This window comes from Chelonoidis abingdonii, chromosome 13 (assembly GCF_003597395.2).
Source record: "Chelonoidis abingdonii isolate Lonesome George chromosome 13, CheloAbing_2.0, whole genome shotgun sequence".
In the NCBI taxonomy this organism is placed as follows: Eukaryota; Metazoa; Chordata; order Testudines; family Testudinidae; genus Chelonoidis; species Chelonoidis abingdonii.
Genome location: NC_133781.1, coordinates 24,001,712 through 24,029,584, shown reverse-complemented (window position 1 = coordinate 24,029,584; position 27,873 = coordinate 24,001,712). Strand labels below are relative to the sequence as shown.

The 27,873-nt window shown below is 45.9% G+C and overlaps 1 protein-coding gene across 1 annotated transcript in view; it reads right to left on the bottom strand.

Annotated features, from left to right (window-relative positions):
- RHBDL3 (rhomboid like 3) overlaps positions 1-27,873 on the bottom strand; it is a 120,253-nt gene that overhangs the window by 40,566 nt on the left and 51,814 nt on the right. The window contains exon 2 of the mRNA XM_075071719.1: positions 16,995-17,153. Within this exon, the coding sequence (XP_074927820.1) occupies positions 16,995-17,153 (159 nt within the window). The remainder of the gene's footprint in view (positions 1-16,994; positions 17,154-27,873) is intronic.

Here is a 27,873-nt window from a genome sequence, read left to right as displayed (position 1 = left end):
CAGCAATGCTGTAGCCTGGCTACAGGCATATAGCAAGAGAAAACACGTTCTATACAACTCTTCGGCCCGCTCCCACAAACACTTACACATGTGCTTAACTTTACTACCATAAGTAGTCCCACTGGTTTCAAAGTTAATCAAGTGTATAATGCTTGCAGCATGGGAGCCTAATGTCTCTATTCAAATCTCTCTCTCCCTCCAAAACACCAAGACCAACTGACACACCAGAAACTTGCAACCTTTCATTTTTGGTTTAGCTGCTGGGAAGGAGGCGTGGAGACGTCTGAGCTGAAAAGAGCCCAGATTTAATTTTCTGAAGTGACTGAATGTTTTTAAAATGTATTTATACCATTTCATAACATTATACATATATATAAATTAAAATGGCCATTTAACTTGACATCTCATGTATCAAGTTTCAGCCATAAGTGATTTGAAACAGCTGAGAAATCATGGCTTAGGATGGAAATTCCTACGCCAAGTTCCACTCTAATAAGCATAACGATTAGTTGCTAGACTATTTCACTGGAGAGAATATTCTGTCGTCTACTGCTGCATACACCATGTATCAGATAGGCTTAAAATTACACACAAGCTGAGCGTGCTCAGACAGCACCTCTTGTATCCCAGTTATTAGATTTCAAAATCCTGGCATGGCCCCATGACAGCTCATCTAATGGGATGCATGCAGCACTCTGTATGTCAGCAATGACATGCGACAAGACTCTACTGAGATGATACCAATGGGAAGGCAATCCACATAAAATTGTTACAATTTACTTGTTTAAGGATGGCTATGTGCTGGGGCCCTGTGATGTATCAGCATGTGGTGCATCTTCACTGAACTCCTCTTCTTCAGAGGAAGAACTTGGCATATAAGTACTGTAAGGGATTCACATGAATGAACCAGGGTTTTAAAGTGCCACAGAGAGTAGCTATGTTTTCTCAACTTCTTCCCCTCAAAATATCATATTATTCCTGACCAAGGCATCTTGTCCTGTTTGTGCATACAAGAGCTTGCCATTAATTACCACTATTGACTACAAACACGTTCCTCACTTTATACCTCCCTCCTCCCCTGCCCCAACCACCAACCTTAAACTCTGTCTATGCTAGGGAAATGTGCACCAGATTAACTGCACCAGTGTTGTTACACAAACACAAATCCCCTAATGTAAACACACCACATTAATGCAATGTGAGGTTTGCATCAGTGAGGCTGGCTCTGGTAAGTTCAAGCCCCTTTTACAGTGGTGCAGTGTGTCTACATTGGTTTGTGCTTTAGCTATATCGGCATAACCATGTTGGTGCAAATTTCCTTAATGCAGACAGGCCCTAAAGTACGAATCATGCACTAAGCATTATGTGATATGTATTGGACATACATAATATACACACCAATGAGGCTCACTGCTGCTGAAAATCTTCCCCATATATAGAATTTTATTAATTCCCATGATGTGAGTTTCGATAAGGGTTGGGTGCCTACTTGTCACTGGTGTCTTTAAAAATTCCCCCGATAGGTCCTTCAGTAAACAGTATTATAGCACTCTCTCCCCGAAAGTATCTCCCAGTGCTGTAGGTTCACCACTACATGACTGACGCCTCCCCACCCCATCCAAATAGGAGGACAGTATTCGAAACCCACCTATTAATGTTTGTTACACTGTCCCCTGTGCTGTGCAGGCTGTGACAGACTCAGTTCCTCTAGCTTAGGCAGAACAAGGAACACACACTGATCAGTGGGTTATATACATCCTCCAGACAGAGGAAGATTATCCCAGGCTTTTAAGGCCAACAGTTTGGAGCCTGGACAGGCCCCTCACTTACATGGCAGACACCATCTCGACCAACACCAGGGACTGAACCAGGGACCTCCAGAGCTAACAACATGAGTCTTTACAGCTTGAGCTCAAGACTCAGGCTGTCAAGCTGAAAGTTGTAACAGGCCCATGTTCTCTGTGGCTTAGGCACAGAGGAGGGACATGTGACACACACGCTGACTAGCAGGGTATCTGCCCTGCTTTGCAGATTGGTAAACCGAGCACAGAACAATTAAATGACCTGCCCAAGACTGCACAGGAAGTCAGAGGCTGATCAAAGTTTGCCACACTCCATCAGATGTGTGGCCATCTAGATCAGAATCTCTCTCTCCAACAGTGGCCAGCACCAGATGCTGCAGAGCAAGGTGCAGGAAATCTTGCAGCCGGAAATTGCAGGATCACCTGTCCTTTGAGGAAGTCTTCTCCTACCCTCTAAGAGCTAGAGATTGGCTTAAAATGAAACATGAGGTTTTATACTCCTTTCAAAACTATTTCTCCTCTTTCCCCTCCACCCCCAGTATTTACTACCATAGCTCTGGATGTTAGCCAGGAATAGAACCCAGAAGTTCTGTATTCCCAGCCAGCAAGACAGCCAAGGAGAAATGGAGTGATTTAAGTGCTTTTGCATGGTGGAGCTGAAGGTCATGTGACAAAGTTCCTTCTCTGCCTTGGTGGACCCTGCGCTTACTGGAGGATTTGCTCGCCTCAGAGATTCATGGCAGCCCTCAGCTTGGCCACGTTTGCTAGTGGCTCAAACCTGACATTCACTCAGCTAACCTCATCACTGGCCAACAGGGGGAAACAGAAGGAGAACAATCTTCGCAGTCTCTGCTGATCCACCTAGTGGGTCGAGGGACAGGCCAGGGACCTTCCCCTCTGGTGGGACCCACAGTCCAGGACAGCTTCTCCTGTATCCAATAGGGAGTTAGGGGACAACCCTCTGCTCTGGGTTCCAGCCCAGGACCCTGTGGATCACAGCTGTCTACAGTGTTTCTTGTGACAGCTATAACTCCCTGGGCTACTTCCCCATGGCTTCCTCCCAACACCTTTTTTATCCTCACCACAGGACCTTCTTCCTGATGTCAGATAGCATTTGTACACCTTAGTCCTCCAGCAGCACACCCTCTCACTCTCAGCTCCTTGCACGCCCCTCACAGACGGAAGTGAGGTTCTTTTTAAACCAGATGACCTGATTAGTCTGCCTGTCTTAAGTGATTCTAGCAGCTTCTTAATTGGCTCCAGGTGTCCTAATTAGCCTGCCTGTATTGGTTCCAGCAAGTTCCTGAGTGTTCTGGAACTGCCCTTGTTACTTTACCCAGGGAAAAGGGACCTGCTTAATCTGGGGCTAATATATCTGCCTTCTATCACTCACCTGTAGCCATCTGGCCTGACCCTGTCACAGTCATCCATGAAGTTAAGCAGTTGACGGATGGTGCAAGAGGCTGCCTTTCTCCAGCAGGTATTATTCAGAGAGTGCAAAGGAGAGAAGATACTGGGCTAAAAAACCTGAGTGTTTTCTACACTGAATATTTGCAGGTTAGAAAGAACGAGAAGATCCGCCCAATGGAAATTGCATCTGGCTGGGGGAAACTGTGAAGATACAGATTCCAGTTTTTACGGCAAAGGCCTTTTATATGTAAAATGGTTACTGGAAAGGGAATAGTGGTTTAGTGTTTAGGGTAAGACTTCACTGGAGACGTGACTCATTTGGGCAACCTTGGGATTTACTTGGCAGTGCCACTATAATCACAGATTTGTGGTTTACTGCGCTGTCGAATTACACCTAGTGACTGCAGTGCAACGTTTATATAATCCTTCTGTACAGACTATCAGCCTATTTAAATAGAAGCACAGATCCCAGAAAGCCAGATAGTAGGAAACTGGAGATATGATTTATAGCCTTTTTATGACTGCACTACAAAATATTCCCAAGTACCATTAAAAAAAAAAAAAAAAAAGAAGAAGAGAGCTTAAATCATTCCTCACTCCCCATTATCTTGCAGATGGGATACGGTATGCAACTCCTTAAAAGCTCATCCCATCAAAGATAATAAAATCATCACGGTGATAGATGATCCACCAAAAAATTAAATAGATTAAATCTAATGTTTTCTCCTTTTTTTATTAGCAGCTTTTCACTGATACAGAACCCCTCCCCCACTTGTGATTCTCAAACCAACTCTGACTAAATATAATAATCAAGTGTCACACACACCATGGACACTGCATCACTGAACAATGATCTTGTGCGAAGCAGATCAAGATACTGTACGGCAGCAGCCCAATGACAACAGTTCTGGGGTCCAGGGCAGAACAGTCAATGGGCCCCCATGCACACACAAGCCACACTTGTGTGGATGTGGTCCGCCTGACATTTGGGCAGTGGTGCGCCTGTGCTGGCTGGTGTCTAGCAAGCTGCCGGCTGCACTGCTGGGCTTGCTCTTCCAGTGTGGCCAGGGTTTTCATATGCCCGCCCGGTAGGGGTGCCAACTGTCTAATCACACAAACCCAAAGACTCTTGCCCTGCCCCTTCCTTGAGGCCACACCCCTGTCCCGCCCCTTCTCTGAGGCCCTCCCCCTGCTCACTACATCCCCCCTCCCTCTGTCGCTCGCTCTCCCTCGCCCTCACTCACTTTCACCAGGCTGGGGCACGGGGTTGGGGTGTAGGAGAGGGTGCAGGGTACGGGCTCTGGGAGCGAGTTTGGATGTGGGAGAGGGTGAGGGGTGCAGGCTCTGGGAAGGAGTTTGGGTGTGAGGTGCAGCCTCTAGGCTGGGGCAGGGGTTTGAGGTCAGGAGGAGGTCAGCGCTTATCTTGGGCAGCTCTCGAAAGTGACCGGCACACCCCTTTGGCAGCAGCTGCTAGGCGGGGGACTCAGAGGGTCTCCGTGTACTGTTCCCAGCCAATCGGAGCTGCGGAGTTGGCACTGGGGCAGCGATATGTGGAGACCCCCTCCCTCCCGGGCCATTCTGGTTGCTTCTGGAGTGGCGCCAAGTGAGGGCGGGCAGGAAGCCTGCCTTAGCTCTGCTGCGCTGCTGGTGGCAGCGACCAGGGGCCCTGGACCCTTTTAAATCCCCTGGGCCCCCGGGCAACTGCCTTCTTTTCTCCCCCCACCCCCACGGGCAGGCCTTCTGTAAGGTAAAAGAGAAAGCTGGAAGCACAGAAAAACAAACCAACCAACCAACCCACCCACCCTCAGAAAGCTGTATTCTACAGCCAAAAGGAGAACTCCTATAAAATACCTCACCTCATCCCTTACAGACACCTCACTTTAATGTTGCTCACAACTGAACCCTACTTGCCCCCAAACAATTGCCGCAATGCTCAAGAAAATCCCTCATATGAAGCTACTGTCAGGGCCGCCCAGAGGATTCAGTGGGCCAGGGGCAAATCGGGGGAGCGGACATAAAGAAGGGCACCACACGCTGCAGCGTTTGTACTCACCGGGTGGCGCTTCGAGTCTGTGGTGGCGGCGGGTCCTTCACTCGTTCTGACTCTTCCACGGCGGGTCCTTCACTCACTCCGCATCTTCGGCAGCACTGAAGGACCTGCCACTGAAGACCCAGACCGCCACCGGGTGAGTAGCCAGGGAAGGGGTTCTTGCCCAGGGCTCGCAGGGCCCTTGCGGGGCCCGGGGCAAATTGCTCCACTTGCCCCCCCTGTGGGCGGCCCTGGCTACTGTGCACAGGCATATGCTGGAGATTCTGGGTGACATTCTGGCTCCACTGAAGTCAATGGCAAAACGCCAATTAACACCAATAGAACCAGGAGCACAACAACACCCTTGGGAACCAAGGCAATTCAAGCTATACTCTGAACTGGTCCAGAGGTGAGTGGGTGGATTCAGATCCTAGGTTTGGTCCACTTCCAATCTGAACATTCCCAGGAAACTGGCCTGGTGTTGATCAAAAAGAAGATCAAGAGGTGGCTTGATTACAGAGTACAAATACCACAACAGAGAGAAAATATTGGATTACCAAAGGCCTCTTTAATGTAGTGGAGAAAGGCATAACAAGAAAACAAAGGCTGCAAGTTAAAGCCAGATAAATTCAAATTAGAAATAAGGCACACATTTTTAGGAGAGGGGGATTATTAGCAATGGGAACAAATTACCAAGAGAAGTGGTGGATTCTCCATTGCCTGTCTGGAAGACATGCTTTAGTCAAACACACGTTATCGGGCTCCATATTGGAGTAACTGGACTAAATTCTGTGGTCCGTTTTAGGCACGACTTCAGACTAAATGATCTAATAGTCCCTTCTGGACTTAACATCTATGAAAGCACTCACACTGCTTACCAGAGCTAGGCAGGACAGAGCCCTGTTCTTAGCAATGTGCTACCACCAGGGTAATGGGGCGGCGGGGGGGGGGTGGTGTTAGCCATGTGATTTGGAAAGCATCTTAGGAAAAATAAAAGTACATAACATATACAGCTTCTAAAGCAGGTCAGACAGAAGTCACTGGGGGAGACCGTGCAGTTAGTAGTTAGAGCGTGGCTTGAGGCAGGGAGCTGGGGAGCATGCCACATCTCACAGGACATTCTCAACACATCCTGGATCCTGTGTCATGTGTGCCTACTGGCTCTGCAATACTCCCCCGTGTGAGCCATGTCCCACCCCTTTAAAACTAACAACATGCAGAAAGTTCAACTTGGAAAAATCCTTTCAGAAACCAAAACAATGTGAACTTTTCATTTGCAACAGAGCTAATAGCGGGGGTAAGCAGCTATCGCCAAGATCTCTGGAAAGGGAAAACAGAAGAGCTCAGAGAGGCTCCTTTTATGATTCCTTTCAGTGGCGTAAGTTGCCAACAAAAGGTTTTGTCCAAAGAACAATTGTCAACAACGCGTGACCCTGAAAAAATGCAGAGGGAAAAGGTTACGAAGTTCCAAGACAACAACGTATTTTAAGGGCTATAAAACGACGTGCTGCACAGAGCCTTTTACAAACCAAAAGGAAAACACGACAGAATTTCATAGAGGCAGCCATCTATCTATAGAACTCTGGAACCAATCGATAGAATTCTGTAACCAGGATGTAACTCTCCATTAAATTCTAGAGACTGCTTTAAAAATCCAATAAAGGACACAATTCTCTATTCAATTTGATCTGTTTTTAGGGTAATTTCAATAGAACTCTATTTTTAATTTTCAGTTTAACGCTATTGGTTTCCATCCTTACTAAGTTTTACAGGAGTTTTCCAAAAGGGAAAAAGATCCCAACAAAATCTCATTAAATTCCCCAGTCCACCAAAAAGTCCTATAGAATTTAATAGTGATTATGGCCCCAGTCCAGGAAACAGTTAAGCATATGCTTATTTTTAAATACGTGCTTATGTATCACTGAGTTCCAGTCAAATAGCTGCTTGAGTGCTTTGTTAAATCAAGGCCTGAACCAACAAGACCTATGACATTTTAAAAAAAAAATAGCATTAAATATTTCAAGAGATCTTTTCTATGGGTTTTATGAGCAAACCTATAAATTCTATAGCCAGGCTATTGATGTCTATTCCATTCTATACGGTGATTCATAAAACCTATAGAATACTTATTTTCTATTAAATTCCGTAGGATCTTTTCCATAAGATTGCCCAGAGCAGCACATTTTAAAAAGGACACTAACGGTCAAATTTCAGGAACCAAATTTTGGCCCTCCATTTCTGCTTGCAGAAGGGTTCAGTGAAATGCTACCAAGGCAGAAATATTTTGCTCTACTATCTAGCCAGCCATGGGCCTTGGTTCAGATGCCTCCAGAGCTCACTTAGGCCAGGACCCTCAAGTCTTGTGGCTCAGTGCTGGAAGATGCTACAGGGAGCCAGCAGAATGTCAACTCCATTGATTTCGGAGGAGCTAGGGGGGTTCTCCTTCTGGCTGGGGCTTTTCACACGTACAGACATAGTTGGATGTCTGACAGCTAATGTTATTTTTACAGCACTCAAAGCCTGCTAGAGCAACTAGACTGTGTGATCTCAGCGGAGTCGCTTCACCTGTCTTTCCCCTTCCACATTTTGTCTGTCTTGTCTAAACTGGAAGCTCTTCAGGAAAAGGATGGTTTCTCTTACTATGCATGGACAGTACCTAGCCCATTAGGGTCCTGATCTCTGTATATTATTACTCATAGCAAATTCTGACACAGTGACCCCCCCCCCCCTTCATTGAAGAGGGAACTATCCCAAACCAGCCTTTCCTTCTCTCTCTCTGGTGACCACCAGGCATTTGTCACTGTCATGCATGAGCAGGAAGAGCAGAGGCCACAGATGCTATCCAAACTTTTCAGCTTGGTTTATTTATTTGCTTTCACAGAGAACAAGTTGCTGTTGGAGGCTGCCAGTGCATGGCCTGGGCACTTCAGAGGAGAAAGGGTGGGGAGCAGGAAGGCTGCTGGGTTGTTTCCCTGGAGGAGGAACCATGCTGGTGCCAGGGGTGCTGGAACAATTTGTATAGTAGGGGTGCTGAGAGCCATTGAACCAAACTGTAAACCCTGTAAATGATGGATACTATTTCAAGCCAGGGAGTGCAGCAGCACCCCCAGTTTCAGCACCTATGGCCGGTACCTGTGAATCTTGGATTAGGGTGATTTGATTATTGTTGTACAGCTGACACAAGGTTAAAAAAATGCCTTTTGCTAGGCTTTGCCTCCTCTGAGAAGCCACTGAAATCTAGACACTTACTGGGAACACTGATCCCAGACCTGGGCAACAAAGGATCTGGTTTAAATTAGTGGATACATTGTGCTCGAAGCAAAGATGCTGCATCAGCTTAAAGTTACTACAACGCTACAGCTAACTATTTATTTTGGAACCCACTGTATTGCGTTTCGTAAATCACACTGAGGACTGTTTCTAGAAGCTTGCCTGACATTCCCAGGGAGTTGAAATAGCCAGTCCATTCCAGAGACAGCTATTGCCCCCAACCCTCCTTGCTCCACACAGCTTCTTTCCATAATCATCAAAGAGCTGGGACAACATAATGAAACAATATCTAGTATTTCTGCCACATCTTCCACTGGAGGATCTCAGCCAGTAGTTACTAGTGTTAAGCAAGCTACAGAAGAGGTCGGTAGCTATCACCTTCCTTTAACATACAGGAAATCAGGCCCAGAGAGGTGAAGGAACTTGCCCATTTCTAGCACAGCAAGGACTAGAACCTAAGTCCACTGGACTTTTAAACCTGCACTTTAACTACTAGCCCATACAATACACAGATGGAAAAGGCCAGGTCTACTGCAGACACTTGCTGGTATAGCCATGTTGGTTAGAGGTGTGATGTTGTGCTTTCACCAGTACAGCTTATTTTGTTCAGGAAACTGGTGTGAGCTATACCCACAAAAGCACTCTTCTGCAGGTATAAGCTGTACCCAACAAAGCTTTTTAGCACACACTAGGCCTTCAGCTGAAATTACCTTCCTTAGATAGTCATGGCCCCATGATATGCAAGATATGGAAGTTGCTTTGTATCACTCCTCTACTTTGTAACATAGCAGAAGCCAGGGTTACTGTACCAGCTGCTCCCTCCCTGGCTCTGCTGACATGTCTGAGGAGGAACCTGGTGCGGCTCGGCTCGCAGGTCGCCTGATTTGTCTGATGTAACAAATCTGTCCCAGGTTTCCAGAGAGAAAAGAAAGAATGCTTGGCCGGGAAGCAGAGACTACATCTCTACAGGGATCCGTAGCCCTGCTGCTCAGCATTGTTGGAATCGCAGGACACGGTGTGAAAAAGTTGACCTGCAAGGTCCCCGACTGCCAAAGGCAAGTTGTGTTCAACCCAGTAAATAAGGTCTCAGCTGTAATTACTTTCTGGATCATCTCATCTCTGAAGGTAGCAAAGTTAGTTAAACAGCTTTGGGCTTTATCTCCTCCTGCAGCTGTTGCTGTTTGTTTACAGCCAGCACTTTCATTGTATACTTTCAGTGTCTCCTCTATGCCAGAGAAAACCAGCCTGATAACAGAAATATACAAAATACATTCTTGTTTCCCCAGCAAGCAGCTTTTCTTCCCAGTGTCTCAGACAGTGAAAAAGCCACTTGTGATTGCTTTTTGCTGTTCTTTGTGGCTTCCTGAAAACATGTTCTTTTATAAATAAAATATGTATATGATGCAGTGTTATGTTTCAATACATACTCAATGTGATTCTCATACATATAGATGAGAAATCATTCAAAATGATTCATTTACCTGACGATTTTCACTCTGTTTGTGAACTACATCAACAGATTTCAATGTTCTAGAATTTATTCATTATTCTGAATTGTTTGCTGAATAATTTCTAGGGATAATTTTGGGGTCTGTAGATTATTCCAAAGCAGACTGTTGCAAGTTTTCACTATCTGAAATTCAAGCAGGGCGCGTGGGTAATATTTATGGTCCCTTATTGGATGAATAACTAAGTTTTCATGATACTGAATTCTAAATGTGGCTTTTTGTGAATATCCTCTAAGATTTGCTTAGAGATCACTATTTACACAAACATTCCAGAACCAAAAAGCTTGTTTGTTAGAATATATCCAGAAAATAAATACAGAAAGGACAAAAAGTTTAAACAATATGTTTAAAGAATATGAATGAATGTTAGTAGAATTTGCCCACTCATCATATTACACAGACACCCATGCTTTTCAATTATGCATTTGATTTTTTTTTTTTAAGATGTATATAATGCCACCATCCTAGTTTCTCTGGGCCCATATATCATATGTAATGGTGCCCTGGCTAGACTGCACCCAGGACATGTAGCTCCAAACTGCAGGCCTCTACCACTTAAACTAACATGGAAGCTGGAAGCAATTGCAGGTGGATAGCTTTCATGTGGTTGAGCCACTAGAGGGGGACAAAGACAGTTGACCATCATCAAACGCACACACTGACAAACATCAACTCAATTCCAGTGAAACCTGCTCCCAGGTTACCCCATAGCACACAGCTGCCACTCTAAAGGAAGAGTCTAGTTTAAAAGATGGGCTTTAAAGCAGGATCTGAAGGTCATGCCAGTTTTGGCTTCGCTGGACCAACCAGTGAAGCAAATTCCAGAGCAGAAGGTCCTCCACCAAAAAAGTGCTTTCATTAGTCCCTGCAGACCAAACCTTGGGGACATTAGAAGAAGCTGCCTGGCTGATCTGAGAGGTGGTATGTAAAGGGAGAGGTAGGCTGTAATGCATCCAGGACTGGAATGGGTCAGGAATTTTCTGATAAAACCTGTTTTCATCAGAAAATACAGATTTGGACCTAAATTATTTTGGGAAAAACATATCAGGTTTGACAAACCACAGACAGGTTTCCTGCCAGACTGCACGGTGGGCTTCCGTGGAGCCTGGACTTCTGGGATATGTGGCCCGGGGGCAGCCCCACCATGCAGAGTGCCCCAGAGTCAGAGACACCAGAGCTTCCAAGCTTCCTGCCACAGAGCCAAGAAGCCCAGTCTCTAACCTGGACTCAGTTCCTGGCTCTGCAGCAGGGAGTCTGGCGGCCCTGGGAGCCCCATGTACTGAGCTGCTGCCGTGGTCTGTGAAAGCAGCAGGTGTCTAGCACCTCTCGGCATCAGGCCAGAAGTGCATATGTAGGCTCTGTTACAGCCCATCAAGATAAATAGATCCCTGATTTTTGATTGTTTATGTTTTGTGTCACTGCCAACATGGATTGAGGCTCCACTGTGCTAGGCACTTAGAACGGACAATCTACAGAGACCACACACACAAAAGGACAGCAGCAGAAACACAGGGAGGTGGAAAAGATGGGCCAAAGTTGCACTGACAGAGCTGGAAATAGAACCCAGGTCTCCTGACCTCCAGCCCAGTGCTCGACTTCCTGTCTGAGGGGCTTTTTGACTTTCAGACTCCAAGTTACAGCAAGTGTCACGCCCAGGCCAACTTCCCTGTGGGTAAAGCTCGTGAAGAAACCCAGGAGCTGCTTTTGTGACACACAGGAACCCAGGGATCTCCCTCCTTCTTCATTCCCTACATTACCAACCACATCAGACCTGCTCCCTGAAACCTGCCCCAACTGGCTGGACCCCTCCCCACCTGTGACTAGAACTCTGTTAGTGCCATTTTGGCTCTGGCTATTGCTGCTAATAAAGTCACAGTAACGTGGACTTGTTTGGGAGGCCCCACAAGAAACGAATCAATAAGGTTTTAACAGTTCAGAGTGTTCACTCATAAATATTGATAGAAAAACATGAGCCACACTCAAAGTCCCGGCGGTGATGTGTATAACAGATGATCTATGTTCCCCTCCCCCAGATTCATCACCACAATCTTTGAAAGCAGATCAATTCATCACACTAACTAACCCATAGAAATAGGAAAATCAATCCTCAGACGAAGAGCAAAAAGCAGAGGTATTTAATTATTACCCAACACAAGGTATTTACTTATTACTGCACCAGAGTCTTCAGTGCTGTGAGTAATTCCGTACACAAGACTCCAACAACTGTATCCCGTCTAGACTTCAAAGTACTTTAATGGACTGCAAGGACACTTACATGCAAGGACTTCAATGCAGGTATTATCTGTCTATCATACACGTTCCATTTTAGTTATTTGCAAAGTGCTAATTGGCATAATTCTTGGTACCATGCCAGGTTTTCCTTGATAATAAGAAAAACGGCTCTCCAGTGGTTGAGCTTTTATAAATATATGAAACATCCCAGGTTTCCCCATCTATTCCAATGTCACCCCATTCCGCTGAAGGAGATTTATCACCGCTTGTGCCAGATGGAAGTTCATTGCACTCACAGGTCCACGCACCTTGGGCATTAGATTACAGGTATTTCCAGTGGATTTTTGCATTGAAGTAGTGGAACCACCTCTGGCTCAAGCCTTCCCTCTCCACTATTTGCTGTGAGGCCTTTGTGGGTGGGTAAAGTAGGTGAGTGAGAGGGAATTACAGGAGCAATCTTTGAGGACCACCAGCTCCCATCCAAAGTGAAAAATACTTCTTAGGCTAAGGGATGGTCAGTCACTTCCAGGATATAAAGAGTTCTGCTTTGAACACCTTTCCACAGCTCAGCAACCCCAGAGAGGAAGCTATCTGCTGGGCACAGACTGTTCAGATCTGCCCTTCGAGCTTCCCTTCCTGTCTTTTGATAAGGTATCTGAGGTTATGTATAAAATGTTTTCGTATTTTTCTGATGTGCATGACAGACTGCAACCAAGCTCAGGACCCCACTATGCTAGGAGACCCTAGCTAGGAGACCCAGGAGCTTACAAATTAAGTGGACGGGGGAGCAGAAGCACAAAGCAGGGAAGTGACTTGCTCAAGGTCACACAGGGGCAGAAACAGAACCCAGCTCCACGGCCAGAGCCTTAGTCACTAGACCAATGGTTCTTAACCTGGGGTGCACGCACCCCCTGACGGTGAGATGCCCTTTCTAGGGGTGCAAGACATGCCAGATTTTTTTAGAAGGCAAATAATCAAAAACACAAATTAAACAAGGGCACATAAGTACAACTACTTTGTTTCATCAAACCTATGTATTTAACAACATTATACATTTTTAAACAATTACTGTAATATACAAACACCACATATATCTAGGTTTAAAGAACTGACCCACTTCTTCGATTTTTGATAAGGGTGCGAGAACATATTTTGAGACCCAAAGGGGTGCAGGTTGCAGTAAAGGTTAAGAACCACTGCACTGGACCATGCTTCCTTGTAAACAAACAGGTTAGAGCCCAGCTATCAAATGAATCAGATGGGCTGGTTTTACAGCAATCAATGTTATTATTCCTATGTTGCTCTTTGCCTATTTCCCCAGCAGGAGTGTGGCATGAAGCTTCTAAGGAGAGCGAAAGTCTACAGCAAGGAAAAGCAGCCTTGGAAAGTTTAATTTATAGCACCCACTGAACAGCCTGGGGGAGGTGAAGAAGAGGCACCATTTATAAGTAATTTTTAGCTTTTCAGCACCTATTGATTAGCTAGAGCCAACATGTAAATGAAGGAGATAAAGGGAGAGGTGATAGGAAACGATCACTTCTTATCAGGCTAACTCCATAAAGTATAATGACGTTTTCCTTTCTGTACAAGCATCCAGGCAGAAATAGTTCAGGATTGTCTCTCTTCAAAACCTGCAGCCAACTCCCCTTCCTACAAGTGGGGATGATGTGTCTGGGTCAAAAAGGATCTTTGGGTGATGGGTTCCAGACAGTTCTCCAGACTCCTAGTGCTAGCTCCATCAATCACATTTACTTTGTGTCTGGATGGACTAAGCATGCTGGTTGGTAGTCAGGTTCTAATCCCACCGCTAACAACAATTCACTGTGTGGCCTTGGGCAAGTTACTTCACCTCTCTGCCTCACTTTCCCTCCATCTATAAAAGGAGTTTAATGATACTTGCCCCAAAAAGGTGTTGTGCAGCTTAAGTAGTAAAATGCTCGCACAGAACTTTGAACACATGAAACTGTATACGGGTGTGAAGTATTATCATTTATCATGGGATGTGGGGTATTACTGACCACTCCGTCCATGGGCCTTCAGCTGGTGGGGATAGGTGATCACTCACCAAACCCACAACATTCAGTTTTACTGCTGCTGCATTTCACGGTGTACACAAAACCACACAAGGAGCTGATGGCATGATTAAACCCAACAGATCTATTTCAGTGCCTCATCCTAAGGTAATTTCACCTCCCTGCTCACCCACAGCCGAGGGTATGATCTGGATGCCTGATAGCTCAACGCTGGTATGCTTTTCCCGTATTGAACTCAGGCACTACAGGATACACAGAGGGAGCCTGCAGCCTAAACTGAGAAAACAACAGGTAAGTAATAAAATGGAGGGATTGCTGGTGAGCCAAGAGAAACGTCCCCTAACAGTCCCACTCTGCAGCAGGACCATGCAGCACCTTTGAGCAGGGCCTCCAAGGATTTTAACAGGCATCACTAAGGTGAGGCAGGAGCGCACTATTACTCCTATGTTACTGATGGGGAAACCAGAGCACAAAGAGATAATGGGAGCAGGATTGCACCTTTTGGAGTCAGAGGCAACACTTCAATGGTGCAGGATCCAAGCTCTTAACCCCTGCACCAATGGAGTAAATGAGAGCTTTCATTGGCTTCATTGTGTGCCAGCCCACGCCCTCACCTGCCTCTTCCCCCTCACCATTCGGCTGCAACACCCATAGTCAGTGCATCCCATCTTTGCCCCCCCACCCATGTTCTCCACACTGTGCTGCTGCTGTCAGGAGAGGAGGCGGAGGGGAAGAGAGAATCCAAGCAGGCGGTGATGGTGGAAGCAGGGCAGAATGTGTAACATAGCCAGAGCTAGTGAAACTAGCGAGTGTGTTTGCGGTGGGAGTTGGAGGAATTGTGGATGGAGGTTTCCTGATGGGCAGGCGACACAGGAAACATGCCCTAGCTGCGATAAAAGGAGAAGATGTCCTGTTTCCCCAAGGCTCAGCTGGTACAAAGGGGCTCGTATCCGACACCATGAGGCATGGGGGCACAGGTAGCAAACCTCATGGTAGCTTTTAACCTAGGCCTGAGTGGGCCAGGACAGCTGCCGGTTTCAGCTACAGAGTCTGGGCTGGCCCATCTCCTCTTGGTTGGGTTGCTTGCTGGTTTTATTTTAACATCAAGCAGCCACACTGGACATTTTCACAGTTTACGCAAGCTCCTGCGCTGGAGAATTATTACGGCTCAGTGCCTCATTAGCAACATTCTTTGGTCAGATGGGATCCACACAGGCTTAGAATTTTTTTATAGAGTGTGAGATTCCTATACCTACAGCTACCCAGAGAGAAATCTACCTTTGCACAAAACACATCATGCAGTATATTGACTGACATGTCGAGAGAAACTGGGAGTGCACGACGGAAACTAAAAGGAGATTCTTTACTGTCAGCTGAGAACCCCCGGGAGGGGCAGTTTGCCTAAGAAGGCAGGTCTCTCTGTGCACGTGGGCAGAGGAGAGCTGAGCGGAGGGAACCAGCTGGTCAAAAAACACAGTTTCTCCCGCTTGTTTTCACAGCAGTAGCTGTCTATGGAGCACAAGACTATTTCTAGCACTGCCTGTGTGATCCTGGTCACAAACAGATCTCATAGCCAGTGAGAGACGGAAATAAAGAAGTGCCCAGATGACATAGGAACCTAAATCAAAAATGACGTAGCTGCCCAGGCCTCACTGAACGTCAATGGAACTCAGGGTCCCAAGTGCTACGTGTGTGTCTACACAGCAAGGGAAGGTGTACTGTAGTGTGGGTAGGCGTATGCAGGCTAGCTTTAATTAGGTAACAGAAGTAATGAAGACATTGCAGTTCAGGCTTCAGCATAGGATACCTGAGTACATCCCCAGGCTCCCCAGAGGTTCTAGTCAGGGGAGCTCAGGCTGTCACGTCTCTGATACTATTATTACCAACGCAGGTGAACTCACCCATGCTCCAATCACACCTCAGCTGCAGACACAGCCTAGGTCACTTTTGAAAATGTTACCCATGTTCCAGGCCCCTCTGCAGTGGGAATGGAACTACACGATCAGTTTTCAGGGCTCATGGGGTATGGCTGACAACAACCCTTGGCATCCAATTTGGACAATCATGATTTCTGCTCACAGACACCTAGGCGGAGGAAGGAAATCCTAGGGCTGGGGATATCTGAAGTCAAACAGAACTTTTTTTTCTTTAATTATTCGCCATCCTGCACAACAGGTCACCATGAGCAGTCCCGACTGGCAGTTTCAAGTCGGGAAATCAGTCCCACATGAGTTTATTGCAAACATGCAGCCCTGCAGCCTGTCTCATCAGAACCCAAGCAGCCTGGTCAACTATCTCACCTAAGCAAACGCTGAGAGTTGTTGGCTTCTGTGCTTCCTCTGAAAGTGTGAAACTCCTGACAGGCTGCCAATCCTCCCGAACATCTGAAAGCTAAAAGTGGAAATGGAGGGGAAGGAATGTTCCAAGGGGAGCACCTTCTAACTCCTTTAAAACACACACAGCGAGGGATTTTCAGAAGTGCCCAGCACTGGCCTAACTTTGTTTCCATTAAAGTTGATGGGAGCTTTGCCATCAACTTCAGAGCTCAGCTACCGCTGAGCGCTTTTGAAAACCCCACCCAGAGTTTGCGGAGGGACCCAGCAAATCTTTGCTAGAAACGGAATGGCTGCTCCTCTTTGCTTAACATTTTACGTCAGAAGCAAACCCAATGTCTAGGACTGAGATCTGCTCCTCCTGGTGGCTCACTTACCAGGTTGACAAAGTCCTGGTAACAGATCTTCCCATCTGAATTATTGTCTGCCAAGGCCAAGAGAACCTCCAGTTTGTGTGGGTCCAGCTCAGCGCCATGTCTTTGGAGGAGGTTTTGGAATTTCTCAGTGCTGATGTAGCCAGTGCTCTCGGGGTCAAACTGAGAGGGAGAAAACAAAGCAAGAATTATTTCCTCAGCATTACACAACACCTACAATGCTGACCTCCTAAGGGTTCAGCCTCAGCTGCAGGTCCAGCAGGGATGGCAGCAGCATTGCTGCTGAGTGCTATGTTGCCATGCAAGCCATCACAGTTTTATCAGTTTTGCTGGTAGCATTGTGGGATGCACAGGTCTCTGCTCCAAGGGATGGAGAGAATTCTTCTACCACCATCCAATCAGTACCAGACAACCAGTTACACTAGCTGTGGGGACACCGTCTTGGATGTAGCCTCTGGGCTGGAGAATGCCAAGTTTATGTCTGCCTGAGATAGGGAAGGATGCTCCAGGTAAACATGAAGAGGAGAGCATGAGGAGAACAGATCAGTGGGCAGGAAAGAAAACCTCTGCATTTTCCCAGGGAGCAGCCTTAAGTCTTTGGTTGCTGATAGCTTGGTATGATCACCGCATCTGTGGTCAGGACACATAAAAACTCGACTAGTTAGAAATGAGGAGGGGCACTGCCCTTGTGAGTGGTGACCAAGCCAAGCTGCCAGCAAACAGAGACATAACCCAGGGTTGCTAACGTCTGCATTCTAAAGTTAATTCCAAATCCCAACGGCAAGGCAAGTGGGGTTATGAGGACAAAGGAACCTCCCTGAATGAGCTCTGTATTCAGGTACCACAACCCCCTTTTCATTCTGATCTAGTTCAGTGAGCAGATGTGTCCATTTAATGTTCCCATCAGCCTCTTCGTTCAAACTTCTTTTACCTACAGCCCTTGCCTTGTCCTACACATTCACAGATCTCTCTTGGAGTCTGCATTTCAAAGTAAACACAACATACCAAGTCTCAGCAGGTACTGCTCTATTTGGCCAATAGATGCATTTAATTGAGTGGTCGCTTCTGTTCATGCTTTTATTTGTAAAGTTAAAACTAACTGTCAACACTTGCTCTTGTCAGGCAGGCGGCCAGATGGCTTATGCAGATTTTCAGATTCCTTATCCTGTCAAATACTGGGCAAAGAAACAACACAGCTTGCATTTCTTCTTGATCACTTTCACCCTAGGCGATCTTGCACCGCTTGAAAAATATCACCCACATCACCCACCTCTGAAACGTGGGCGCGTCCCTGGGAGTGGAACAGAGTAGCCATTGAAAACCACGCTCAACGATAAACAGATCTGGATGAGCAGAGAACAAAAATGATTCAAGGGCTGGAAAATCTACCTTACGCTGACAGACTTAAGAAATTCAATCTAATCTCTCCAAGTAAAAGTTAGGCTGTGATCAAGTCACCTCTTATCGGTAACTACATCAGAAGATTTCTGATAGCAGAGGTCTCTTTAATCTAGCAGATGAAGGCATAACATGAGCCAGTGGGTGGAAGCTGAAGCTAGACAAACTGAGATGAGAAAGAGGAAGCACTTTTTTAACAATGAGGGCAATCACCCATTGGAACAATGTACCTAAGACTGTGTGTTCTCCATCACCTGACGTCTTTAAATCAAGATTGGATGTCTTTCTAAAAGTTATGATCTAGCTCAGCGGTACTCAAACAGGGGACCCCAAAATGGGTCAAGACTCCCATTTTAATGGGGTCACCCGGGCTGGCGTTACACTTGCTGGGGCCTGGGACTGAAGCCAACACCCTAGGCCCAAAGCCGATGCCCGAGACCCACTGCCCTGGGCTGAAGCTGATGCCCGAGTCATTCAGCCCTGAGTGGCAGGACTTGGGCAGGCTCAGGCTTCGGTCCTCACTTCTGGGGTCGTGTCATAATTTTTGTTGTCAGAAGTGGGTCACGGTGCAATGAAGTTTGAGAACTGCTGACTAGCTCAACCAAAAGTTAGAGGTTTGCTACAAGAAATAATGGGTGAGGTTTTATGGCCTGTGTTTTACAGGTCAGACAAGGTGATCAAAAGGTCCCTTCTGGCCTAGAAAAATCTGTGAAAAAAATAGTGCTCCCAAGTGACTCTACAGAGAGTAAGAGAGAGATTATCAGTCTCAGTTCATTCATTAGTACAGCTCTGAGCTCACATGGTCTGCCTCAAGCCAAACATTTATCCTGAGGAGATGGGACTGGAAGCATTGCAAACCTTAAGATTTACAATGTCATTAACAAAAATAAAGGGTGAATCGCAAGATAATAGTGTAAGAAATCTCTGGCTGCCTAAGATTTCTCAGTTATTACCAGGATGCACCCCACGATCATCTGTAGCTTTACAGCAACAGCAGGGATTGAACTCAGACACTCCTATTCTAAAAAGTACAGGACTCTTCTGTAACAGCCGAAGGAGAATCTCCTTCATCTGTTAGCAGGACACCGACACAGTTGAGTAGTTCTGACTCTGTCCAATAGATGACAGTCATGCAAACACATAACAGCATGGACACACTGGCTAGCTCACTGTAACAGTGGGAACGCTGGATGGAAAATATCCCGAGAGGACAGGAGAGTCCAAAAGAGACCTTTTGAGAATGTGAGAGACTGTCATCTGCAGCCTTCCCAGCTTCAAACCTGGTAGATAAACAAAAAAGACATAACTAACCCCTTGTACCCCGCTGCCCCCCAAACCCATTCCTCATCTTGTGGTTTCCTTGCTAAAGGCTATTTTCCCCCTTTACAAATAATGGGCTTTGGCAAAATGGAGACAAAGTCAAGTCGTTTTAAAGAAAAATGATTCTCAGTTTAAATTACAGAGAACCGTATCAGTCAGGACAGACAAAGGGTCGTTGACAGACTATGGCAAGTATGGTAGTTTGGGTTTGAAGGGAGGAACTGTTTTAATTTGCGCTGTGCTTCTGCGGGCTCCCACAGTTCCAACCAAATTTTGCTTTGAGTTTTGTTGCTTTAAACTAATATAAAAACTCTACGTGAAACACAGCTCAAAGCACCAACTGCTACCTGGTTTGAGGTCAAAACTAGACATGAGCCCAAGCCACCAAGTTTGGATATGAGCTTTGGCTATGAGGCGTTTGGATCTATGGTTTGCTTTGACCTATTAAAGAGGAAGAAACCAAGTGTGAAGCGCAGGCCTGGTTCTGAATTTATCCAATGGGAACATAGCTTAAGGTCTGCCCAATACTTTAACCATGAACCTCTTTGAACTGTATGATGAATCCAGCCTAAGCTTCTGGTTCATAATAGGACCCCAAACCAGACAAGTTGTTATAAGTTTCACACGACAGACCTATCCTTGAGCAACTGCAAGTAACTTTACTGAGTGTCATCATTCCAGCTGGCCAACGGCAATGCTGGTGCGCTCGACTGTCCCCTCTTCGCCTCCTCGTGAAAAGGCAATGTCTGATTTTGGGGCTTCCAGCCAATGATTAAAAGGCCTGAGAATGAGGAGACACCCTTGTGGTCAGATGGTCATTTTCAGAAGAAAATCTTGAGCTAGAAAAAGGAATCTGAACTCCTTAGCAAGCTGGGGAAGTTTGCATGACAGAGTTCCTCAGCTCATGTCTGTCTTTAGTTTTCAGTCAGGCAACTCACACAGAGCCAGAAGTGTCTTCTGGAGTAAATGAAACACTCAGGCATTGTGAACGAGATGGAATGATCACCTCTGGACTTGTCCAAAAAGAAGCAACTTTTCAATTAACATCGGAGACCCTATTCATTCCCTTACCTGTTCCCTTCATTCCATTCGGACCAGACTGGTTCTGCGGCTCACCCTGGAGATGCTAGAGCACTCCCCATCTCCTGTCATCTGGAGCCTCTTTCTCGCATCTTTCCATCTTACAGCTCTCCACCTCATTTCAAACCTCAGCTGAAATCAGCCCTTTTCTCCCTTCCTAATGCTTCTTAATTTCTCTCTCCTTCTGCCATTTATTTAAATTTAAAACTTAGTGACTGAACCTTTAAGTACATGGAGGATGCAGCGTGAACAAGAGAAGCTATCCAAAGCATAGTTTTACATCTGTATTTATTAACACCTTTTCAAAGCAGGAATAATATAGACTCTTCCTCAGGCACAGTGCTGAAAACTGACAAGCAAAGCAGCTTTTTTACGACTGCTTCCAAATCAGATGCATGTTTTTGTTGCTGCAGAGATTTTTATTTCTAAATAGATTACAAGCAGATTCTTGGGAGTGTGAACTACAGAGATAAATAACATATTAAACCAGAAATGACAGGGCAGCCACATGCCATTTCAATTTATCTTCTGAAGTGCTCAGTAGAAAGAGATTCCCACATTAAATTCTGTATTAACTCCCCCCACTTTTACCAAGAAAGCTGTTGCTTTCTAGCAGAATACAGAGAAATCTTGTCTTCCACTGGTGAAAACCTGTTAACTTTAACTGAGTATCTGCAGGATGTACTGGATTTCCGTCAAAGATTAGAATTCTCTGAATTACTTTGTGTCACTTGAGTTCATTGATCTACAGTGGTATCTGCAGGCATTGAGGAGAGAGACACAGAGGCTTTTGCTTTTTTTTAAATTGTTATAAAGAATCCTGTATTTTTTTGTAAATACATTATATGGAACAGGCCTGCACTGATGACCTAAGAGATCTTTTCCAGTTCTAATTGCTACATCTCTCTTAATTCGGTCTTGAAATGTCATATAGGCTTTGTAGCTCTGAATCCATAAAGATGTTATATTTCCTCTCTTTCTTTGGTGCTGGTGACAGCTGCTGGATTGAGAACCCTGAAGACTAAAGCCCCTATTGATTCACAGAACAGATGGAGGATGCAACACCACAAAGCTTCCCTTGCATGTCTTCCCCCTTCCAGAATGCCTTATCCATGACCTAGCCACACTAGTTGCTGACAACATAGTCCGTCCTCCAAGGCCCTTCCATCCTTGCCCGCTCTGGCAGCCAACAAAAGATGACAATGAGCACCAGTTAGGGACAATGTTTTTTGAGATACTCAACTGGACTGGAACCTGACAACGTCACCTTTGCAAGGAAGTTTGAACCAGGGTCGGCTCCAGGATTTTTGCCACCCAAAGAGGTGGGGGGGGGGAAAAAAGCCGCGATTGGCGGCAGCTCCACCGCAACCTCTTTTTCTTTTTTGGCAGCAGTTCGGCGGCAGGTCCATCCCTCCAAGAGGGACCGAGGGACTCGCTGCTGAATTGCCGCCGAAGAGCCCAATGTACCGCCCTTTTCCCTTGGCCAATCCAAGCACCTGCTTGCTGAGCTGGTGCCTGGAGCCAGCCCTGGTTTGAATACCAGCATGGGCAAGGCCACTACAGTTGGGTCTCATCCTAATGCAAAACCATGGGCAACTCCTGGCCAAAGTGCTGCCAGCTTGTGTCCTCATCTGGACGCAGCATCAGCCAAAATGCGACACGCAGCAAATTAGAAACCCAAAACTGACACCAGATTGAACCCATTTCTTTTTAAACTTGGAAACTAAACAGACACAAGCAGCTGGACCAATTTGCTGCAACTCCAATTTGGTCTAGTCTCAGCCGGCTCTGATTTGCCTTTGATTTTCCAACTTGACTCAGAAGAGTCTGCATCCCATTGGCCTCTCTTTGTAGATCATGATATCAAGCTTGTTGGCTGGATTCAAAGATGGAAAGAAAAGGGGGGCGGGACAGGAGCATTTCAGTGCAGGAGGTATATTTCCATGGAAACATTTTGGACATGAAAGGGAGTTCAGTGAAAGCAACGTGATTTCAACAACCTTCACTCTTTCCTAGCAGTGAACAAAAGCTTGAATGCCTGCACCTTTTGGCTGGCTTGGTTTGGACACAGCAAAAGAAAGGCTGGCTTGGCAAGTGGCCCAGATGGCAGGGGACCAGCATGCCAGCAGCTAAATCTGGCAGAGTGCTCTCCGTCAAGCGGAGCAGCTGAAGAATCCACAGTACAAAACTGACCTCAGCGCAAGGCCAATTGTTTCAAAGAAGTAGTCTGTGCACACGGCTCCAACTTGCTCACTGAGCCAGCCGAGCCCCTAAGAAGAGGGCTTCTGCCGCAAGACTTCAGCATTCAGCTGCCAACCCGCTCGCTCGAGTGCTCTTGAATAGAGTCATGCCACTGCTTCCCTTACGATAATATCTCTGGATCAAGGCTCACAGCCTCCACAGTTGCTACCAGTCTTAAGCATCCACTGAAAAGCATCCGCTGAAAAGCCTCCTTTTTTTTTGTTTTGTTTTGATGGAATTGTCCAAAAAGGGGGAGGGGACAGGGGGTTAACAGCAGAGGGGATGGGGCTGCTGCATGAGTTCAAACTGAGATGGAGGAGTTGCCTCAATACAGGAGCAGTCAGTGGAGGCGGATGATTGGAAAAAACAAAACAAATGATCTGCAGAAAGTCAATGCTGTACGTTTTCCTCTAATGCGCCCTGTGATGTGACGCGCCTTCCCGACAACCCATCCCAAAGGTCGATTTCTCCATCAGTTCCAACTAAAGAAGGAGTAAAATTAATCCCTTTGATCCCAACATCTCCAGCTTTGGAGAAGTTCAGATATTAATGTTGCATCTAGCCCCTCTGCAATCAGATGAGAGTTGAAAGATTGGATCCTAATACCACAGCCAGACTCAGGGCTTGCCTACACAACCATCTAGTTCACAGCAAGCTGGGGAATGAATCTACCCTGCACTAGCCTACTGTGAACTAACTGTCCATGTGCACCCAGCTGATGTCCACTGGCAGTTCACTAATGTGCTTTGATCTAGTCCTCTTCAAAAAAAGGACTCTGTCAAAATAACGTGCATTAGCAAAGTGCACATGGACAATTACTCCATGGCAGGCTGCTGCAGGATAGATTCACACCCCAGCTTGTCGTGAACTAATTGGTGACATAGACAAGCCTTTCGACGTCTCAGTTCAGGTCCATTTTTACTGCCTGCTGGCCCTGTCTGTAACTCAAAGGCCAGTCTAATTTTGCACTGCCCAACACCAGAATAAAATGGAGTTGTAAAAATCAAAGATCCAAGGAAGAGTGCATTATTAGCATAATAGCAGACATAACCTTTACCAAGGAGACTTATGCTGCCTTATCAGAGGCAGATAGACTCAGTCATCTAATAAAGCCATCTCCAACACTTGTGATCCAAGGTACACTGTTGTATGTATGCTCATTAACTGACAATATTCAATCCAACACGGTCATTTTACTTCACTGCATTGTTTAACTATAGTCTCAAATTTAAGTGAAAAGATTTATCCTGCTCAGGGATGATACATTTGTACCTCGTAGGTTTAAATGTTTCACTACTTGACGTCCATGTGTCTAATGGTTAAAGCAGAGGGAGGAGTCAGACCCCCTGGACTCCACCCTCAGCTATGTTATTAGCTCACTGTTTGACTTTGGGAAAGTAGCTTGTGGGTAGGAAAGCCTATCAGCACCAATTTACGTTTCTTTAATGGGCATGAATTATATCTTCCTGTAAGCAATAAGAGCTATAAAGATCACAAATAGCTCTAACTGACATTTGTTATAGGCTGAAGCATAGCAAAAACTTTTGTAAGAATAACCAGTAGTTATAAGGCTTCAAAACACTGCACAAACTAATTTTAGCTACCACTGTGCGATATCAGCATTAGAGTAAAAACAGATCTGATCTTGTCAATTGCTATCAGCTTGAGTGACATCTAAGTGACTAACTGACTTCCCAGACATCTGAAGTCCATGCTGGTAATGTTAGAAGACTTTCCAGTCAGAGAAGGCCTAACTATTACACACACACACACCTTTCGCTCTTCATGCTGCTTTGCTGCTGTGCTCTTTCCAGCGATGATCCAAATGAAAAGATCAGCAGCAGGTAGCTGGTACTTCCTGCAGCATCCCAAGCATATTATAACTGGAACAAACTCTATTCTCACAGTACAGCTGGCCTGTTGTTGCATTTCATGTAGTTTGCATTCATTCATTGATGCTGATTAGAAATGGGTTTGAATCAAAACCTGGGATCTGAACAATTCTGAAAACTCAGATCTGAATTGTAAACTCCCCTAGTCTGAATATTTACAAATGGCCTCTCTCTTTACAAAGGGACTGACCCAATTTGGAGTATCCGTGTCTGAAATTTTTTGCCTGGAGCCCCAGCTCTAACATAGACGCTGTAGGTTTTTATATTTATTTTTCTGGATTTGCTTGTCTGTTACAAGATCTAGACAATTTGATCTTAACAGCACTCCCCAATCTCCTCCACAACACAAATAAATCAAACTCCTCAACCCTTATTCCAAAACAGCAGCTAGCTACAAAATCAGATAGTTTAGTGGCTTCTTCACATTCCCTGTCACATGATAAAACAACATATAACTGCACAGTTTAAATGCCCCCCTTCCTCGTCCCATCCTACCCCAATTCAACTAGCTGTACAAAGAAACTGACCTTAACTAGAAGATGCTTCAAATATTGATCCATGGTTAATTTATTCCTGGAAACTCAACCCCCAAGACAGAACTGGCATATCCAATTCCATCAAGATAGCAAGTCAGGGCTGACATCAGATCCACACAGTCCCTGGGCTCCTCACCTCAACTGGGAATCACTCACCAGACAAACACTCCTGTGATCCAACTCAGGGCAGTGGCTTCCTGTTTTAAGCTCAGCCGTATTACTTCTCCCTCTGTCTTTATGTAAACAAACAAACATAACTCAACTGCTGGGGCTCAGAAGTGTGGAAGGCTGGATGCCCATTTGGCACAATAGGGCACTAACGACAATTTCATGCAAGGTTTCCTCTGCATCTCAAAGACAATTACCCTTAATTCCCTTGATCCGCCACCAGGCTCTTAAGCAAAAATGTAAATATGTTCATGACCATTAACAACCACTCAACTTGAGGCATATATTTTTCCCACCCACTGCAAGCTTTCTTATTAATTATGATTATTATTATTATGAACTCATCATAAAGTTAAGGTGCCCCAGCAAGACTGCTTGGAAAAGGAAGCAGACAAAAACTTTGTTTTAAAGGTGGCGGTGAGGGGTGTGTGTGTTAAATTAAACCCCAGACTGTTCTGCCTCTTTAATTAAAGGGACATCAGCCACGACTGAGTGCACAAATAGGGTGAGGGTCAGAGCTGTGCAGCTGTTAAACAATGCACTGATATCTTGGGAAATTGCAGACACTAACATAGCCCAGGCTGCTGCTCCTTTCCCGACTCCAAGGATCTCATTTGAATGAGGTCAACGGATGGCTCAACAGCCAATGGCAAACACTCATCACGAACCAGAGCAGCGGTGGGAGTCACAGACTGAAAGGAGCATGAGCGGGAAATCCCTTTCTGGCTTTGGGCTGACAGATTTACTGCAGCCTGTGGTTTCCCCAGTTATGGTGACATTATCTCAGCATGAAAAGAGGAGATCAGCCCTGAAGCATACCCTCATTTCTGGTGAGAATATGGGCCTTGCAACCAGGACTCCTGGCTCTAGTCCCAAATCCGCTGTTAACTCGGGAAGAAGTCAGTTAAAACTGTGCCTCAGTTTTCCCCAACAGTAAAATGGAAATGACAATCGGTTCCTATCTTTCAAGGGCGTGGGGGGGCTAATTTACAGGGGGTCTGATTCTCATTTATACCACAGCCCCTCTATATCACCCTGGCAGTGGAAAGAGGCTTTAAAGTGGGAGTATGTCGCATTTGAATCACCTTCTGGCTAAGGTGATTTACACCCATTCTTTGAACCTTAAGCTGATGGAGCAGGGTAAAGGGGCCTTAGCATACATGAGAATCTGGGCCTGTGTGTTTGCAGAGTATTTTGGGAGCACTGGATAAAAGGTACATATGCAAATCCTTATATTAAAGGGTGATGCCTTCTTCAGATCCCAGCCCTGCCCCATTCTTGTCTCACGGAAATCCCCATGCAGGGCAGGTCCTGTCTGCGCAGTTCCCCCTCGCTGCTAAGGGAAGCAAACCTCAGAAAGAACAAGAAACCCCCATACACATCAGGTGCCTCTTCCTCTCCTGGTGCTCTAGTTGCATTTCCCTCCATCTGACCCTTGGCACTGGCTTCCCCTCTTCCTGTATGTGCTTTTGATGCTTTTCCTGGTCTCTCTTTCTCCTCATCTTCTTCAGCCCACTCCAGACTGCTCGGCTGTGTCTCTTTAATCCACGTGCCACATTATTCCTCCTCCTGTCATACCCCTCCCTGTTTCTGGAACAGCCTCCCACATTCCTCCCCCTCCTCTGAGAGTGAGCACCTTAAAACCCACCCGTTCCAGCAGTAATTCCAGAGAAAGCACCATTCTATGACTCCTGTATGACACATGCCCAGTGTCTGCGCTGTAATCTGCTCCCTTGTGCTCTTCCATTATGGAGTAGAACCGGAACCAAAATCCTGGATCCACCCACCACTGAAACTTGGATCCTCACCCAAGCCTCATGGCTCAGGCCAATGCTATTGGACAGCTAGCTCTTCAGCTCATGAAATCCAATGGGCATTTGCAATACCAACCTCATGTGTAGGAGGGCAAGGACAGCCGTGAGACTAAGGCACTGGGGCTGGGACTCAACATCTTGGGTCAATTCCAAGATCTTCCACATACTCCATAAGGAGACCTTGGGTGAGTCAGTCTCTCTGCCTTACTTTCTCCATATGTAAAATGGGGATATTGACACTTGCTGGCAGCAGGTAGGTTTCTGTTGAAGGTGTAATTTCCAGCTCGGGCAGACATACCTGCGCTAGTTCTAATCAAGCTAGCTCGCTAAAACCAGGAGCATAGCTGCCACAATGCCAGCAGTGGAATAGGCGAGGCTCTCAAACAGGATTGTACTGGGGGCAGTTAGCGCACTGCACCACCACAGCTATGCT